Source organism: Anser cygnoides, chromosome 33, assembly GCF_040182565.1.
Source record: "Anser cygnoides isolate HZ-2024a breed goose chromosome 33, Taihu_goose_T2T_genome, whole genome shotgun sequence".
Lineage (NCBI taxonomy): Eukaryota > Metazoa > Chordata > Aves > Anseriformes > Anatidae > Anser > Anser cygnoides.
The window spans coordinates 295599-310856 of NC_089905.1; the positions used below are offsets into that span (position 1 = coordinate 295599).

The 15258-nt window shown below is 59.8% G+C and overlaps 1 protein-coding gene and 1 long non-coding RNA gene across 2 annotated transcripts in view; one reads left to right on the top strand and one right to left on the bottom strand.

Annotated features, from left to right (window-relative positions):
- LOC106049273 (putative PIP5K1A and PSMD4-like protein) overlaps positions 1 to 14605 on the top strand; it is a 32199-nt gene extending 17594 nt beyond the window's left edge. Inside the window, exons 13-28 of the mRNA XM_066985869.1 lie at positions 128 to 265; positions 675 to 804; positions 1778 to 1858; positions 4449 to 4533; positions 5003 to 5097; positions 8141 to 8332; positions 8709 to 8966; positions 10249 to 10389; positions 11047 to 11161; positions 12201 to 12287; positions 12586 to 12654; positions 13110 to 13325; positions 13440 to 13548; positions 13938 to 14069; positions 14216 to 14283; positions 14385 to 14605. Of these exons, the coding sequence (XP_066841970.1) occupies positions 128 to 265; positions 675 to 804; positions 1778 to 1858; positions 4449 to 4533; positions 5003 to 5097; positions 8141 to 8332; positions 8709 to 8966; positions 10249 to 10389; positions 11047 to 11161; positions 12201 to 12287; positions 12586 to 12654; positions 13110 to 13325; positions 13440 to 13548; positions 13938 to 14069; positions 14216 to 14283; positions 14385 to 14552 (2084 nt within the window). The 3' untranslated portion in view covers positions 14553 to 14605. The remainder of the gene's footprint in view (positions 1 to 127; positions 266 to 674; positions 805 to 1777; positions 1859 to 4448; positions 4534 to 5002; positions 5098 to 8140; positions 8333 to 8708; positions 8967 to 10248; positions 10390 to 11046; positions 11162 to 12200; positions 12288 to 12585; positions 12655 to 13109; positions 13326 to 13439; positions 13549 to 13937; positions 14070 to 14215; positions 14284 to 14384) is intronic.
- On the bottom strand, positions 7139 to 8458 carry LOC136788097 (uncharacterized). The gene is made up of 2 exons (XR_010827101.1): positions 8214 to 8458; positions 7139 to 8142 (listed from the first exon to the last, which is right to left on the bottom strand). It is a non-coding gene; the product is annotated as an uncharacterized lncRNA (long non-coding RNA).
- Positions 14606 to 15258: the final 653 nt, after the last annotated feature.

Below are 15258 nucleotides of genomic sequence, written 5' to 3' on the forward strand. Positions count from 1 at the left end.
TCAAAATGTTCCTTCAGAGCACAGCCCTTGTTCCACTCTCTGTCACTGGAAAGTTGCTGTGTCAGGTCTTTACTCCTTCCTGAGTACAGTGTGTTACTAAAGTGCTGCCTCGTTCTTTGTCTTTAAGTAAAGCCATCCCCTTCTAAGAAGAGCCGGTCTGGCACCGCAGTTCCTCGTCGAAGCTGTCAAGGAGGAGTGCCTTTCCAGTCACACATGTCATGTGAGACAAAAGCACAAGTAACGACAGAGGTGGATGTAGAGCAAGGTTGGTACCTGGGTGCAAAAAAATAAAAAAAAACCCTAGCGAAGTTCTTTTTCAGCTTGTATTTGTCTAATCAAAGCTTTCTGCCTCCTGAGCTGTGCAAGACACCTCTGTGTGGTTTTGCAGTCCTGCCAGGGGCAGGGTCTGTTTCCTGGGTTCATAGGTGCCAGAAACTGGGCTGAGGCTGTATGGCAGTCTCAGGTGTCTGGTCTCTTCCCAACAGCACATGCCATGGGATTTAGGTCAGTTGGGCTAGGCAGGCCTGTGGAGCGTCAGACTCCAAGCAGAGAACTGAAGGCAGGGCTGGTTTTTCAGTGCTCATATGTCCTAGATGTCTCGGATGGGATCCAGCTCAGATCCTGTCCCGTGGCTAGTGTGTTCTGGTGATGGAACAGTCTGTGCTTCAACTCAGGTTCCCACCTTGGTCGTCCAGATCTCCTGCCCAGGACTCTGCCAGTAGATGAAGCTAACAGCGATTCCGTCGCAACAACCCTGTCCACTTCTTCCTTGGGCAGCGGAGGCCTCAACTCGCCCGCAAACAGGTAAGGCTCTCGCTGTTCCAGTGCATGGCGGGCCGGCAGCTCCTGTGAGTCAGACTCGTGAGCCACAGGAGGGCTCTGTGCTGCGTTGTGGTGCTCAGTTTTTTGGCATGTTTGCGGAAGTACCCGTCGAGTGGTCCTTCTGTGGTGATGAGCAAGTTCAGTTCTGTCAGTTCAAGCATGCTGGGGGGGAGCATTTTGTCACCGTTCCTGCGTGCAGTTTTTTGCAGATGACGTGATCCTGCATCTCCTGCTTGGGCTGTGCAGGGCGTCCCAGGGGCTTTTAGTTCCTTGTGCGTTCTGTGTTTCATGGCTTTGTTCTGGAGTTGAGATAACTGTGCTAGTTAAAGTGAGTTGGTGGAAGTGGCACTGCCAAAATGTACTTGAAGAACACGAACGTGGCGATGGATGGTGCTGAAAGTGACCTACCTGCCTTGCTGTGCTTCTCAGAGGGTTGGGCTCTCTTGCCACCTAGTGATTTGGAGAGCGTGGAGCTCCTACAACTCCTGAGGAAAGGAGGCTGCAGGGATGTGTGCAGGCACAGTGCAAAATACCTCAGGAGCTGAAGTGCATGGAGAGCTGTGAGGGAGAGGATGGCTGCCTTTGAATGTTTCGTTCGTTGCTGAAGTGGTAAGACTTGAAGAGTACGAGGAGGAGCTGTGGTCAGAGAATGATCCCTTTCACAGAAGTTTTTCTGAGGTGTTAACTTCTCTTCCTTGGAAGCGATCATAAACCGTCTAGCTTCATCATTCCTGACGTATTGTCCTGCATTGTGGCGCTGAGCGAAGTGCCTGCTCTGTCCTGAGCTGCAGGAGAACAAGATCCAATTGTAATTAACACCTTTTATTCCCTCTGTAAAACCTGGAAACTTCTCATCAGGGATCCGAAACCAGAGCTGCTCCTTTCCAGTACATCAGCATGCCTGAGGCGTTCTTTTTACTTAACTGCAGGTCTCTCTCCTTCAATCTCTACGTAGGTCAGTGGGCGTACAAGTGCATAAAGCTGACAGCTCAGCAAAGGATTTGACTAGAGCAGCTACCGGCATCTTCTTGCCTAGGTGAGGGGAGGAACCAGACTGCCTGAAACCTTTTGTCTGGAGGGTGTGTTCAGAGAGACTGACCTGGAGATTTGGCCTGGTGCTGTTTGCTGGCCAGTGGCTACGGTTTCTGTATGATTTGCTCCTAAAACACGGCACTGCAGCAGGGTGGGTCCCCGTGCAAAGACTCGGCCATCCTCGGCGTGCCTGTGAGGCTCAGTGGTAAAACCTCTCAAGACGGTGTCCTCCTTGCAGCACGTGGCTCTGATGCTGTTCGTGGTCAAAACGCAGGGTCTGGTGTGCAGGATCAGACCTGCTGCTCCGCCGAGCTCCAAGCCCGATCTGTGTGTTTCCCCAGTGCCTCTGGGGCCAAGTACACCACTTACCGTACCCTGCAGGCACTCGGGCATGTGCTTGCTTACTCTTTGCCAGCAAAAAAAACTGTGTCAGCAGGCAGAGGTACTGAAATCAAGGACAGGGAACAGGCTAATGTTTTCTCCCACGTGGGATCTTTAGGGCCTTAGGCTCTGTGAGCTCCCCACATTGAGCCTGTTGTCAGAGGCTTAAATCCACTTGTGTGATTGTGGGAGAGCTGTAAAGCTCTGCAAACCCTGAAAAGGATGGAAGCAATTTGTGAATTATTGATTTTTTTTTAACGATGTAACCTGTTGAAAGGGTTTAAAAATGAATTTTCCCTCTCTACGGATTCAGCTGATCTAGTGGGGTGTTTGCCACTCTTTGGGGAGGCAACCCCTTAAATCCCTGCCCTGTGCGAAGGGGAGGGAGCCCGCCTGAAGGAGCGGGTGCGGGGGGCAGGCAGGATCCTGCCTGCTCGGGAGCCGCCTTTAAGGAGGAGCTCAGCCTTCTCGGGGGCGCTCCAGTCTCGGGCTGTTTCGCAGCACAGCCTCGTGTCCGCCCCGGTGCTGTGGCCACGTGCACCCGTTTGCTGCGCGCAGCCTGTGCGGGAGGCGTGCCCTTCGTGGTGGCATCAACGGGAGCGCGCGGGCGTGGGTGCCCCAGGGTGGAGGGCCGAGCCGGGCTGCGTGGTGCTGCTGGAGCTGGCTTTCCCTGCCCAGCTGCCTGGACTGGGCCCAGTTAGTGACTGGTCCAGCACCGCCACCCTGCTGCTGGTGATGAGTGCCTGCTGGCAGCAAACCCCGAAGCTGCAGAGGAGGGTGTGACGCTGAACAAGGGAGGAGGACTTCCTTCGGTATGCGGGGATCCATGAGCAGCCTGTTCTGGTTCTGGGAAGGGCAGGTGGGCTGGGACCGCCCTGCTCCAGCCCAGCTCTGGCATTTAAGCTCTGGCAGAGGCATCCCGGTGTGTGAGCTTAACCGCCACGTGCCGCTGTGAGCATCAGCTGCTGACCCGCATCCGCGGCAAGGAGTTCCAGGGGGTGTTGGTCTATTTTAGAGGGGCTCTTTATTCTCCTGAGCACTGCGATTGATCCCGCTGCCTAGGGCTAATAAGACAAGCCTTGGGGGCCATATGCGCTGCAACTGACGCTGGTCATCCTTGCCTCTAATGTCTGCCTGGGTCAGAAACAGAGAGTCGCCAGGTAGAGCGCCCCAGGGGAACTGAAGTCAGAGCAGCTCAGAGTAACCGGGCACATAGGTGAGCCTGACCAGGCAGGGAGGTGGAGTTCTGCATTCCTGCTGAGGATGACTGGTGTCACGGGTGAGAGGTGTTATCGATGCACGGGTGTTTGCGTGGAGTGCTGTGTCGCCTGGTGACTGGGCAGCTCGATGCTTCTGTGCTCTGGCAACAGGCAGTGGAATCCCACCGAGGAAGGCAGGCTTCGCCAAGCCCTGCGTGATACTTGCAGGAGGCACTCCTAAAGCCTTCAGTCGCCAGGAGAGCCGGGCCTGCTAAGTGAAATACGCCTTCACAGACCGACTGCCGCCTGCGTGTTTCCCAGGGATGGAGAAAGCTGTGGTCACCATGCCCTTAGTGGGAAAGGGCTCGAGACCCAGGCTGGGAGCTGGAGTTCCTTGGCCAGGTGGTTGTGGCCGTTCAGCTGTGCAGGTTCATGAAAGAAATGGGGAGATAACGAGGGATATCGGACTCTAGTGAGTGTTGTTCCAGGGCACACACACACACCCCCTGCCCCTTTTCTCTGTGCACTGTCCTGACAGGCACTGTGTGCGCATGTGGTGCATCCTGCAGGCACGACGTAGCTCGCAGTCGTTGCATAAGAGGTTTGCCAGGGGCTCTTTCAAATAAAGGTGCCTCTGCCTGCAGAGGCTGGGGCTTGCTGTTCTCTGGTGCTTTGTGGATGCTTTGACCCTGGCCTGTTTCCGCCCAGGACCATTTTCATGTTGATGAGGTGCTTGAGGACTTGTGTGAAGAAGTGCTGACACAAAGTGCTTGTTCCTGATGTATGAAGTCACCTGGATGGGGGGGGGGTTGATTTTCTAGGTGTTGTTTCAGGTGCCTGGCCCTGCAAGGATCGTGTTGCCTGTGACTCTGTACTAAACCTGCCTAACAAAGCCTTTGTGACGCGCTGGGATGTTCCGCTGTGCTGGGTGCAGCAGGGCAACCAAGAAATGTGACTTATTGACAGCTCATTCTTAAAAACTGCTTTACAGGTCTCCCCCTTCTGTTTTCCCAGCGGCTCCCCAGGGCCTTCAATACCCGAGCACTCCTCAGAACTGAGGGAACAGTTCGAAGACCTGCAGGAGACGGAGATAAGCTTTGTGAGTACTGTGCTTCCGAGGAGGAAGCGAGCAGGTCTGTAGGTGGGTGGACAATGACAGGCTACGTGGCTCTAGTTCTGCTGTTCCCCAGAGGTGCTGGGAGCGCAGGCCTGGAGCTGGGTGGGTGAGAAGCAACCGGAGCAGGAAACACGTGGTCATTCTCCTCTGGTATGTGAAGGCTCGGTCTGCCTTGTGCTAGGCACTGTTCGTCCTCTTAGTGATAATCTGCTATCCCCAAAGCCTTACACTAGATGAAGTGGGAGGCAAAGCAGAGACATTCCTCTTTTCCAAGGGCCAAGAGTGGGTTGGGTGGCAGAGATGAAAGTGGGTGAAGCTGACCCAGACCCACTTTGCTGTCCTGGCGGAGGAGGACATACTCACAGCCCCTCCTGTGTTAGTGTAAGGCATTGGTTCGGGAGAGCCTGACCACGAGTGAGCTCAGCATCCCCATTTGCTTTGCTTCTCCCAGGGTGGAGAAAGTTCAGGAGACCAGTCAGGAAACTTCTGCTGCTCTTCCTCGGATGGCGGGCTCTTCCTCAACATATCCCCTCTTTTCTCTTTTCAGTGAGGCACCATCGAGGCCGTTGCGATGGAAGCAGATGGTTCTGTGCTCTGCGTGGTCTGTGGAGTCTGACAAACGTTCAGCCCCCGTTGCTGACTTTTTTTTTTTTTTTTTAAGAAATTTTATCTGGACTGAAACCTAAAAGCTGGAAGGCTGGGTTACACATAGTGAGGTAGTGTTATACGAGACCGGGCCAGCACAGCTGAGCCTCAGGATGCCTGAAGTCTCCTTACTGCAGAGCGCATCAGGTGCCACTGTGTCCCCACTGTCCTCCTTGCTTTTGAAGCCTGGCAGGAGCAGAGCAGGCTTTTGGGAGGAGGAGGAACTGCTCCACATGGGCTGAAGGCCTCTGGAAAAGGGATCTGACTTTCAGGGAGTTATCTGCTTGTGATGCCAACACCACAAACCTTGCAAGAACAGGCAACTCTTCAGAGTTCTGGGGGGAAACGGGCATTAGAAGCTCAGTGGGGCAGTTTGCGACAGAGCAGTGTGGTTTTATTTTGTATTTTAAACGAGTTTTTAATTTAAAAGTTTCCTTGAATTCAGTCATATCACTTCTTTTTAGTCCTGCAGTATAGTCATTCTTTTTTAATAAATAAGCTTCTCAGTATTCCACCAGAAAATACCCCGGGCGAGCGGCAGCGAGGGGCGCTGCCCACAAGGAGCCCTCTCCCCAGTACCTGCTCCCGGTGGCAGTAGTCTCCTGAGACAGCGAGGTGGAGAGCAGGGGTGCTCTGTTGTGCTCCTTAGCTTGGAGGATTTTGAAGATGCAAAGCTTTTGAGATGTCAGGGAGGTTTTGGATTGCTTTGTCCCTTGTTTTTGAAATGAGTGTCTTTGTCCCTGCCACGTTTCCTTCCCCACAAAGTAACTAATGGAGGGAGATCTTTGTAACGGGCACACTTTTTTTAAAGCCTTCAGTATTTCTTAAGCAAATGGACCAAACCTAGCCTGCTCGGTTCCCTTCCCTGCCCTCCAGCCTGCTGTTACGTTCTGTTGTGGGCACCGCTGGCAAAACTTACAGTTTTTATGGCTCGGCGGCTCCCTTTTGATATCTCGGCCTGCACCCTAGCCAGCCTTGCGGAACCGTGTTTGGCACCGATGCTCTCGATGGCTCAAGGTTGAGATACCTACCGAAATGGCTGCCTGCTGTGTGCGCTGAGACAGACGTCTGCCTCCACAAAAGCACGGTGCATTTCGAGTCCCATTTAAAGAAAAAAAAAAAAAGCTGAAGGGAGGCCTGGTTCTGTTGTGGCCGCTCCCCCTGTGCAGGAGGCTGTGGCGACGCCTCCCTGGCACGGGCTGCAGACACTTACTAGAGATCTCAGAGATGTTGGACTGATCTTTATTTTCACTAAATGCTTTTTTAGGAAATGAAGTGACTCTTCCCCATGTTCCCGGTGGGTTAGAATCCTCTGTTCTTTTTTATATATTAAAAAAAAAAAGTAATTTAAAGTTTGCCCTTGCAGCAGTGCAAGGGGTTTCTATGCTAACTAGCAATGATTGCTAAGGAAACCAAGAATGTAGTGGTGTAGAAGGGGATGTTTTTAGTTGATGTTTCAGAGCCAAGTCTCTTCCCACCTTCCACTTCAAGCTTTTAATTAAAGTGGATGTGACGCAAGCTGATATTTTTTAAGAAAAAACTTCTTTTTAAAAATTTTTTTTGAAAGACCAAGTGGAATGGCCTTACTCCGGGTGTTCCGGATCCAGAGGGGTTTGCTGGAGTGTGAGAACAGCCTCTGTTCGGAAGCTGGCTGTTGGGTTCTCAAGGGCTCTCAAACCTCTCAACACCAATCATCGTCCCAGCGAGACCTGTGGGTGGGAGAAGAGATCAGCTCCGGGACACCTCGGGTGGATCTTCCTTTCTCCCTCCCTGTTACCTCTGACTCTACCCCGCAGGTTACACTTTATAGCTGAAATAACTGTCTATATTAGACACTGTTTCTTACCTTCCCTCTTAACTCATTTTTTTTTTTTACCAGGAGGGAAGAAAACTAAGTCTCAATTTTTTCATGATTTAATATTTATGAACTTGTATTTAAGTGTTTTATTTTTTCTTCTCCTGGGGATAGTTATTCAGTGAGTAGGGAGATGGGGGTGGGGGGTGGCATTTATATATGGGAACTATCAACCTCTGCTTTGTAATGGGTTTTCAGAATAACTGCTATTGTTATTTTTTTTGCGATAGAAAGTGGCAGGCAACTGCTTTTGTCTTTTAAAAACCTCGCGTGGCTTTTCTCTGGCGGGGAAGGGGGCTTTGGGTCTTACAAGGGGGCAAGAGCAGGGAGCAGCTGGGACAACCGCCCAGGCCCCTGCCGCCACCACCTCCGGGTGCCAGCTGATGGATCCCAGGCTCTCCTGTCCTGCTCACCGTCGGTTCTGGCATCGCCACTGGCACCGCTTCGCCGCCCGCATCCAGCTGCGAGGGCCTGGACCTGTCCCCATGGAGCAGCTCGTGCCGTGTTGTGGACATTGTCATGTTGCCCGTGTACCATTTTGTTGTCATCGGCTGTTTGTGGATACCTACAGCCCTGCTGCCCTGCGTGGCAGCAAAATACAGCGTGTGCTCCTGAACCAGCCTGCCTCTGCGCCTGCTTTCTGTGCGGCCGGGGCGGGCAGGGAGGGTGGCGGTGGCCAAGGGGCCCGCAGCACGTGGGGCTTTGTCTCCGTCTGTAATGCCGGAGCCTGTCCTGAGGAGCCCCGTACCCCAGAGGCCCTAGGGGAAGTCGGAATAAAGGAGTTTGCCTCGGCTGGTGAGGGCTGGGTTAAGGACCCATTAAGCAAGCCGGACGGCCGTAAGGCCACGGGTCCTGCTGGGATGCAGCCGTGGGTGCTGAGGGAGCTGGTGGAAGTCACTGCTAGGCCACTCCGTCATCTTTGGTAAGTTGTGGGGAATGGGAGAGGTGCCTGAGGCCTGGAGGAAAGCAAACGTCACTCCAGTCTCCAAAAAGGGCAAGAAAAGAGGACCCGGGTAACTACAGACCGGTCAGCCTCACCTCCGTCCCCGGTAAGGTGACGGGACAACTTATCCTTGGCGTTGTCTCCAGGCCTATCAAGGATAAAAGGGTCATTAGGGGCAGTCAACACGGCTTCAGCGAGGGGAAGGTGCGCTTGACCAACCTGATAGCCTTTTATGAGGATATCACTGGATGGATAGAGGAGGGAAAGGCGGTGGATGTGGTGTGTCTTGATTTCAATAAAGCCTTTGACACCGTCTCCCACTGCATCCTCGCAGTGTGGTCCGGGCGCTTGGGTGGTGAGGTGGGCTGGGAGCTGCCTGAAGGGAAGAAGCCACAGGGCTGTGGTCCGTGGGACGGAGTCGAGCTGGAGGCCTCTATCTAGCGGAGTCCCTCAAGGGGGTGTAAAAATACGTAAATAAATACAAAAAGGGGAGCGTCAGGAGGCTGACGCCAGGCTCCTCTCGGTGACACCCAGCGCCAGGACACGGGGCAGTGGGCGCAGGCTGGAACGTGGGAGGTCGCGCGTAAACGTGAGACAAAACCTCCCGGTGAGGGTGACGGAGCGGGGGGCGGGCTGCCCGGGGGGCGGGCGGAGTCTCCTTTGCCGGAGGCTTTCAGAGCCCGCCTGGGCTCGCTCCTGCGGGGCCTGACCGAGGCGTCCCTGCTGCAACCGCCCGCCGCTGGGGGCTGCCCAGCCCCGCGGGCCCCGTTCCCGGAAGCCGACGGCTGCCTCGGCCCCGCCGCCTCCGAGACTACAACTCCCGGCGTGCCTCGGCGGGGCCGCCCCGCCCTTTCCAAGACGGGCGGCGGGGATTGGGCGGCTGGCGGAGCCAATCGGCGGGCTCCCTGCTGAGCGGGCCCGGGCCTCCGTGCGGGAAGGAGGCAAGATGGTTCTGGAGAGCACCATGGTGTGGTGAGCGGGCCGCGCCGGGCCGGCCGCGCCGCGGGCACCGGGGGCGCCTCCCGGCCCATCCCCGCCGCCCCCGCCCCGCCGCGCGGCCCGCTCCGTGCCCGTGGCGGCGGCCGGGGCTGCCGCGGGTTTCCCTGAGTCATCCCCGGCGGAGCGGGGCGGGGGCGGGGGGGGCCGGGGGAGGCCGGGGGCGAGGCGGGGGGGGGTAACTGCTGCGGGGGGCGGGGAGGCAGGGCCGGGGGGCTCCGGGGGGGCTCCGGGAGGGGGGAGCGGGGAGCGGGGAGCGGGGCCGGGGGGCCGGGCCGGGGGCCCGGGCCGGGGGCCCGCAGTGAGCGCTGGGGGCAGCCCTGCTGGTGCGCGGTCACCTTACGGCCGCTCGGCGTTGGGCTGGGGGCCGGGGGGCTGCTGGGGGCTGGCGGCAGCCGGGGCAGCGCCGGGAGCCACCGCGTTAAACCCGGCGTTGTGACTCGTCATCGTTACCGCAGCGCGGCCTCTCGGGCCCGTTCCGTTTTGCTTTTGATGCTTACGAAGGCCTCGGTAGGGGTGAAAAGGGCGAAACCTGCCCAGGTGCCGCTGCTTCCTCAGCTCTCTGCATAGCCCCGCACCCGTTTGGAAGAAGGCGCTGCCAGCCCCCTGTTTGCTGCCTGCGTATTGAAGCGTTGTGGCTGGGGAACGGCCACAAGCAGCAGCCGGTGTTCTGCAGGAAGAACGTTTTCCCTCGGTCTTAAAACTAGAAACGCTCTGGGAGTGCCCCGTAGGGAAGTCTTACTGTGGGGCTGGAACGAACTCTCAGGCTCATAGTTGAAGTAGCCCTGCGTTTTGGGGTCGCTTTCCTGAGGGCTGGCAGAAGAGAAGGGCTTTTGCTGCGCATCCTGTACTGTACCTGCCCCTGGAGCTGAGGGTGGGGATCCAGTTACAGGGACGCCGCGCCGCGGCTGGAGCCCTCGGACGCTGCGGGGCACTGCCGCCCGCGCACAGGGCAGACCCGTGCGGTTTGTGTGCCTGCACCTCTCCTGCTGCTGAGCTCCCGCTGGGCTGCGGGGCTCGTGGCACTGCCGGCAAAGCGCAGGCACTGGGGGCTCCCCTCCGGCTCCTCACGCTGCTGCGAGCCCAGGGCTGGCTCTGAGCTGAAAGCCGGGGGTCGCAGGGGCGAGGCTCTGAGCTCTGGGCAGCCCCAGCTCAGCTCCCGGGGCCAAAGGGCTGCGTGACCCTGGGCACGCTGTCCCGGGAAGCGCCTCGGGGATGGGCCTCAGCCCTTTTGCTTCCCCTCTGCTCTGTGTTTCAGTGTTGACAACAGCGAGTACATGAGGAATGGGGACTTCTTACCCACTCGCCTGCAAGCCCAGCAAGATGCTGTCAACATCGTGTGCCACTCGAAGACCCGCAGCAACCCCGAGAACAACGTGGGGCTCATCACCCTAGCCAAGTACGGCGGGTCGGGCCTTTGGGGGGCCGCTGCTCCCGGTGATGCCAAGGAGGGGCTGGGGGACGGGTGGGGGTGAGGAACAAGGGGGGCATCGCAAAGCGGGGCAGCAGGAGCGTAGTCTAAACCCAGACCAGTTCTGGGACAGGTACGAGAGAGCCTGGTTTTTGACTGGCCTCTGGCTGCGCTCGCTCCTGCATCGCCACGCTGAAGTGTTTGGGGGGCTCTGGGGAGCTCTCCTCCAGACCCATCCTTTTGTGGCCTTGCGTCCCAGAGGGTGGCAGATCAGGGCAGAGTGGTCGCTGCAACTGACGGCAGCCCTGAGGGGGTCGTTCCTCGGTCCTTCTGAGGTCTGTAGGACTTCAGTGCCTTTTTGAACTCCCTCTTGGCCAGAGTTGATTCAAGCTGGCCGGTGGGCTGGAGGTTGCTGGGGCCGGGGAAGCAGCCTTTGCACGGACAGGTTATGTGTTCATTTGGGAAGCCAGGCTACGAGTCTTGCCCCTGCGCACCCTGACCTGGCAAAGCCAAGAGGTGGCAGACGTGGAGCAGGCACCAGCTGCGGGGAGGGGGGGCTTCCTGCTCCCTGGGGGGTTCACAGGGAAGTTCTCAAACACGAGATCACCAAACACGAGATCGCCAACCCGCGCGTTTGTGTTGCAGTAACTGTGAAGTGTTGACCACGCTCACTCCGGACACAGGACGGATTCTTTCGAAGCTACACACGGTGCAACCCAAAGGGAAAATTACCTTTTGCACAGGGATCAGAGTTGCTCACGTAAGTGGTCGTCTTGGTCACTTAGAACTGCGTCTGCGCTGCTCTCTGTAACTCCTGTTGCCTTGGAGTGTCCTGTTGATGGCTGGGGTATGGGGGAAATTGTTCTGTTCCTGTCTCTGCAGCTGAGTAATGAGCAAATTGTTTTGGTTTTGCCTCTGTTTCCCTGTCTGCAAAGTGTGGATGAAACTTCCTTTACAAGACCCGATATAAAAGTTCAAAAGCTTAGGTCTGGGGGCTCGCTTCAGAGGGACCTGGCGGCAGCTTCACAGGGCTCTGGCCGAGCTGCACAGCGGCTTAAGCTGTCAAAATGGTACCTGGAAGTGAAAACTGAATTTAGGCAGGCGGCTTGGAACTGCCTACGTTGGAATTTGGCCATGGCTTAGTGTAATCCCCCTCGGTTTGTCACCAGCTACTGAGAAAGAACTGTTAGAACTCTGGCTGGGAGAAACCCACGACTGTCTCGTGAAGGAGAAAAAAAGGGGGTGTGTGCACTCTGGGGAAGCGGTGAGCTTTCGCAGCCGGCCTCTGACGCTTACGAGCTGACACAGTGGGGCTGCGTCCTTCCCAGCCCGAGGAGAGCAGCGCTCGGTCCGGGAGTGGCCGCCGTGGCGTGGCCGCCCGTTTCTCTCGCAGCCCCAGGTGGCCTCTGCCAGCAGCACGCGCCCGCTCCTTCCCTGTGCCCGTTCGGCTGGCTGGCAGCAGCAGCAGCGGAGGAGGAGCAGCGTAGCGCTGTGACCGGGGTGTGCCCAGGGCTCGCCTGGCTGTGGGTTTGGGGGGAGGAGGAGGGACTGCGCGTTGCCCACAGCCCAGTGACCCTCTGCGTCTTCGTTTCTCGGTCACTGTGGGTTTAGCTTCCTGCAGGGCGCCTGCCCCTCAGCTGCCTCAGGCGGGGGGGAGCTCGCTGCTGAGAAGCCTCCTGGCGTTCAGTCCAGATCTTCCTGCGGGGCGTCCGCCTCCCCCAAAGTAACAGAGGCGCCTCCTGGCCATCCTTCTTTCCTGAGAGCTGCTCGTTCGGTACGATGTGACTTTTGTTTTGTAGCTGGCTCTGAAGCATCGTCAGGGCAAGAATCACAAGATGCGGATCATCGCCTTTGTTGGGAGCCCTGTAGAAGATAACGAGAAAGATGTGAGTAATGCCAGTCAAAAAAGAGAAGTCGTTGGCTCTGCTCTGCGCGGAACCTGGAGTCAGATTTACCTTTTGTCCCCTGCCCTGCGCTGAGCGCAAGGCTCTGTGCCCCGGCACGGAGGGTGCTTGCAGAGCCCCTGCTGGCAGAGTGGCTCTTGGCTGGGAGGCTGATTTTGGGCTTTGCGTCTCGGGGAGCACATCCCAGGAGCTGTTGCCTGGCTTCTGATGAGCCGAGCTGTGTGTAAGAGCTGAAATGTGGGTAACGAGAAGCTAACGCCGCCGTGTCGCCTCCTTACAGCTGGTGAAGCTGGCGAAGCGTCTTAAGAAAGAGAAAGTCAATGTGGACATCATCAATTTTGGAGAAGAGGTGAGACCCGTGCCGCCCTGTTGCGATTAAGATCCGAGCCAAGGTTTTGTGTTCCCTCCAGCCCTTAGCTCCTACTTGGGCACACGAGGGAAGAGCCCAGACAGTTCTGTGCCTCGGTCTCTCAGCCCGCTGTCCCGGTGACGTCAAGGTGAACGTTTCCCCCTGGGAAGGCCCCGCTGCCACTTTGCTGCGAGTCTCGTTAAATGCCTTCCTTCCCAGTGGAAGGAGCAGAACCTAGTTGCACACTTCCCGGAAGCGTTTCTGACTCCTTGTCCTGGGATCAGCGTCGCCTGTGGCTGTCCCCGGGCTGCTGGGCAGGAGAACGGCCTGGGAGGGGAGAGCGGCGGCCTCGGGGGCAAGCGCGGCATCGCCTGGGGCGGTGTGGAGAGGGGACCGGGCGCTGGGGCGGCAGAGCCAGGAGGGCGCCAGGCTCCCAGCCCCTCTCTCCGCCCTAGGAAGCCAACACAGACAAGCTGACGGCCTTCATCAACGCCTTGAACGGCAAGGACGGCACCGGCTCCCACCTGGTGACGGTGCCGCCGGGGCCCAGCCTGGCCGACGCCCTCATCAGCTCCCCGATCCTGGCCGGGGAGGGAGGCGCCATGCTGGGCCTCGGCGCCAGCGACTTCGAGTTTGGCGTGGACCCGAGCGCGGACCCAGAGCTGGCTCTGGTGAGATGGGGCCGGGGTGGCTGCAGGCGCTGCGCTGTCCCGCACAGAGGGGACGGCTGCGTGTCCCCGTGGGCTCTGCCCCGCTCACCGCCGTGCCCGGCCCCGTGTCCGCAGGCTCTGCGTGTCTCCATGGAGGAGCAGAGGCAGCGGCAAGAGGAGGAGGCCAGGAGGGCTGCGGCCGCTTCTGCAGCCGAAGCTGGGATTGCAGCCACCGGTGGGGATGGTGAGCAGCTGGGCAGGGAGCGAAGCTGCTCTTGGCAGGCCGGGGTGTGCGGGAAGTGCCCCAGGGAGGGCGCCTGGCCAGCGGAAGGGGCGTCTGGGCTGCGGGGCTGCCCCAGCGCCGTGGGAAGCGGGCGCCGGTCGTGGCAGAGCCCTCCTGCACAGCCTGGCAGCGCCTGGAGCTGCTGGGGCGCAGCCTCTGCCCGAAACGCTGGGCAGCGCTCGGCCCTGCCGCCTTCTGAGCGGGTCCCGGCTGGGGCCTCCTCGGCTGCTGCCAGAACCCCCCGGGGAGGTCGCGCGGGAGACGGGAAGGGTCTGCCGCGGCCCTGGCCACGCTCGGGCAGCGCCCGCTGGCTCCCGGCGGGGCTCTGAGCGGGGGCTTCGTGCGCGCAGATTCGGACGATGCCCTGCTGAAGATGACGATAACGCAGCAGGAGTTCGGCCGCGCCGGGCTGCCCGACCTCAGCAGCATGACGGAGGAGGAGCAGATCGCCTACGCCATGCAGATGTCGCTGCAGGGGGCAGGTGAGCTGCCGGCGGCAGGCGGGGGGGGGCGGATGGGGGGGCAGCTCCCGGCGGCCCGGCCCCTCCGCGGGGCTGTCCCCGCGCTCCGGGGGCGCTCGGGGGCCGCGGGCGGGCCCCACCCCGGCTGCCCCCTCCTCGTCCCGCAGAGTTCGCGCAGGCCGAGGCGGCGGAGGCGGACGGCGGCGCGGCCATGGACACCTCGGAGCCGCCCAAGGTGAGGCCGGGCGGGGGGCGCGGCGGGGCGGGGCCGGGCCCTGGGGCGCCGCCCGGCCCTCGGGTGCCGCCCGCCCCGCGCTGCCCGCCCGCCGCCCGCAGGAGGAGGACGACTACGACGTGATGCAGGACCCCGAGTTCCTGCAGAGCGTCCTGGAGAACCTGCCGGGCGTGGACCCCAACAACGAGGCCATCCGCAACGCCATGGGCTCGCTGGCCTCGCAGGCCGCCAAGGACGGCAAGGAGAAGAAGGAGGAGGACCGGAAGTGACGGCGCCGCGCCCCGCCCCCGCCGCGCGCCGCGCCAATAAAGGGCCGATCGCAGCCGCCTGGCCGTGCTTCGGGGGGCGGGGCTCGGCGGACGGGCAGCGGGGGCAGCCAATGGGCGGGGCGGGGCTCGGCGGACGGGCAGCGGGGGCAGCCAATGGGCGGGACGGGACAGGTGTCATGGGGCGGGGGGCGGGGCGGGTGGAGCGGCGGGGCGCCTGGCCAATGGGGGGAGGCGGTCGCGCAGCAGCAAATGTAAGGAGGGGAGGGCGGGCAGCCAATGGGCCGTGGGAGGGGCGGGCCCCGGCTCTGACGGGCAGGCCTCTGGTTCCGTGGGGAACCAAGAACCGGGCGGCGCCCTGAGCGATGCCGCCTGTGGCCAACGGCTGCGAGGATCTCTGCTAGAAGGTCGGAGCGTTCTAGCCAATGGCAAGAGGGGGAAGGCGGGCTGGCTTGACGAACGCGGCCTCCAGCCAATCGGCATCCTCGCTGTCCGCAGGCGCGCCGGCCTCGGTCGCCAATAGGCGAGCCGCGTGGGCGGAACCGGGCTTTGAATGGCCGCCCCGTCCTCCAATAGGCACGCCCGCGGGGGGCGGCCTCCAGCCCCCGACTAGCCCCCGGCTCAGCCAATGGCGAGTGCGAGCGGCCGCGATCTCCCGCGAGCGACGGCGGCGCGGACCAACGGGAACGCGCGGGGCGGGGAGTGACGG